The 1,652-nt window shown below is 60.5% G+C and overlaps 1 protein-coding gene across 1 annotated transcript in view; it reads right to left on the bottom strand.

The window, feature by feature from the left end:
- Positions 1-1,652, bottom strand: part of ADCY6 (adenylate cyclase 6) — a 16,679-nt gene that overhangs the window by 8,008 nt on the left and 7,019 nt on the right. Inside the window, exons 4-7 of the mRNA XM_024736981.1 lie at positions 1,202-1,323; positions 996-1,107; positions 706-833; positions 31-188 (exon numbers count right to left, since the gene is read on the bottom strand). Of these exons, the coding sequence (XP_024592749.1) occupies positions 31-188; positions 706-833; positions 996-1,107; positions 1,202-1,323 (520 nt within the window). The remainder of the gene's footprint in view (positions 1-30; positions 189-705; positions 834-995; positions 1,108-1,201; positions 1,324-1,652) is intronic.

Genomic DNA, 1,652 nt, shown 5'->3' with positions numbered 1-1,652 from the left:
CGTCCCTCGCCCCCTGGACGCACGCTCACCCGGCCCGGCCCCCAGCCTCCATGTGATTGGCCAGAGTCACGTCATTGGACCACACGTCGAACTGCCATTTCCGCAGGCCAAGGACGCCGCAGTGCACGCGCCCGCTGTGGATGCCCACGCGCATGTTCACGTTCACACCTGTCACCTCGCGCACCAGCCTGGGAGGAGGCGGCCTGGCTTAGCTCCCGGCACAGTCCTCCCCACTCCCAGCCCAGAGCCCAGGCCCTGTGCTCGCCTTGGAGCCAAGTGGGCAAGGACAGACCCAGTCGCAGGGCACACGGCACACCCGCAGCAGGACATGGGCAAGAGGCTGCATGGGGCCCAAGGACAAATGTTTGGGAGCCCTGTTCACCAGCAGGGGCCCAGCAGCATCTTATGGGACTGAGCTAGGAGAGGAGGAATCACTACCCTCCCTTTGGGCCTACTCAGCTGGCATCTTCTCCAGCCCAAATCCCCCTCATCCTGGCTCCGCCTACCCCATCCCGGCTGGCTGGAGTCTAAGGTGCACATGGGTCTTCACACAGGCTGAAGAAAGACCCTTTCCCCTCCCCAGTGATGGATCTCCAAGACAGGGAGACAGCCAAGGCTGAGAAAAAGTCCCGAGGACATATCAAAGGGCAGGAGCAGGTTGGGGCACCCTCAGTTCCAGGAAGCCTGGGAGGGGACGGTGCTCACGAGATGGCCTCGATCATGTCCACCCCCATCTCCACGCAGCAGTGGGCATGGTCTGCCCGGGCCTCCGGCAGCCCTGACACACAATAGTAACAGTCCCCTAAGATCTTGATCCTCAGGCAGTGATTTTCCTAAAGGAGAAAGAGTTGGGGGAGAGTCACCTTTACTCCGGCCCAGCCTGCCTGGCCCACTACCCTCACTGCAGATTCCATCGGCCCCCTTCCCCCAAGGCCGCTGCCAATGAGGCTTGCCCTCACCCCGTCGGCCCCACCCCCAAGCCCTAGCACCCTCACCGCAGCCAGCTTGTCAAACCGGGCAAAGAGCTCGTTCAGGGTCATGACCAGCTCCTGCGCCGTGCACTGGGATGCCAGGCTGGTGAAGCCTTCAATGTCCGCAAACAGGATGCTGAGGACGACGGCAGAAGATGGAAGGGCGATGTGGCCCTCAAAGACTCCCAGATCCCGCACCTCTCCCGGCATCCTCCCCACCCCCACCCTACCTGACGTTGTCATGCTTCTGGATGTAGATCCTGTGAAACATCATGTCTTCTTTCTTTGTGTTGATGTCTTCTTTCATCTCCATGGCAACATGCTGGGGCAACACGGACAGCAGCAGCCGCTCCTAGACCAGTGGTTTCAACAGAGGACCCCTATCTTCTTGGCCTCACAGTTTAATCCTTCCTGGTCCCTCCACATCCCCCAAACCCTCCCAGACCTCTCTGGAGACCTGAGCTTCCCTTCTGGACCGTGGCCTGACTCTCCCCCATTAGAGTCCTCAGCCTTCTCTGACTACACCCCACTCAACCCCTCAGATGCACTCCATCTACTCCCTCCCACCCTCAGACAGGACAGGAACCCCAGGGTCAAAGGGCCTCTGTGGTGCACGATCGGGGGAACCATTCACACTATTCCATGGAGTTGCATGAGGTGGTGGATCCAACCTGCAAGCTC

The sequence above is a fragment of the Neophocaena asiaeorientalis genome, unplaced genomic scaffold (assembly GCF_003031525.2).
Source record: "Neophocaena asiaeorientalis asiaeorientalis breed wild unplaced genomic scaffold, Neophocaena_asiaeorientalis_V1.1 scaffold134, whole genome shotgun sequence".
Classification (NCBI taxonomy): domain Eukaryota; kingdom Metazoa; phylum Chordata; class Mammalia; order Artiodactyla; family Phocoenidae; genus Neophocaena; species Neophocaena asiaeorientalis.
Note: the sequence above shows the minus strand (reverse complement) of the source record. Positions and strands in the feature narration are given on the sequence as shown.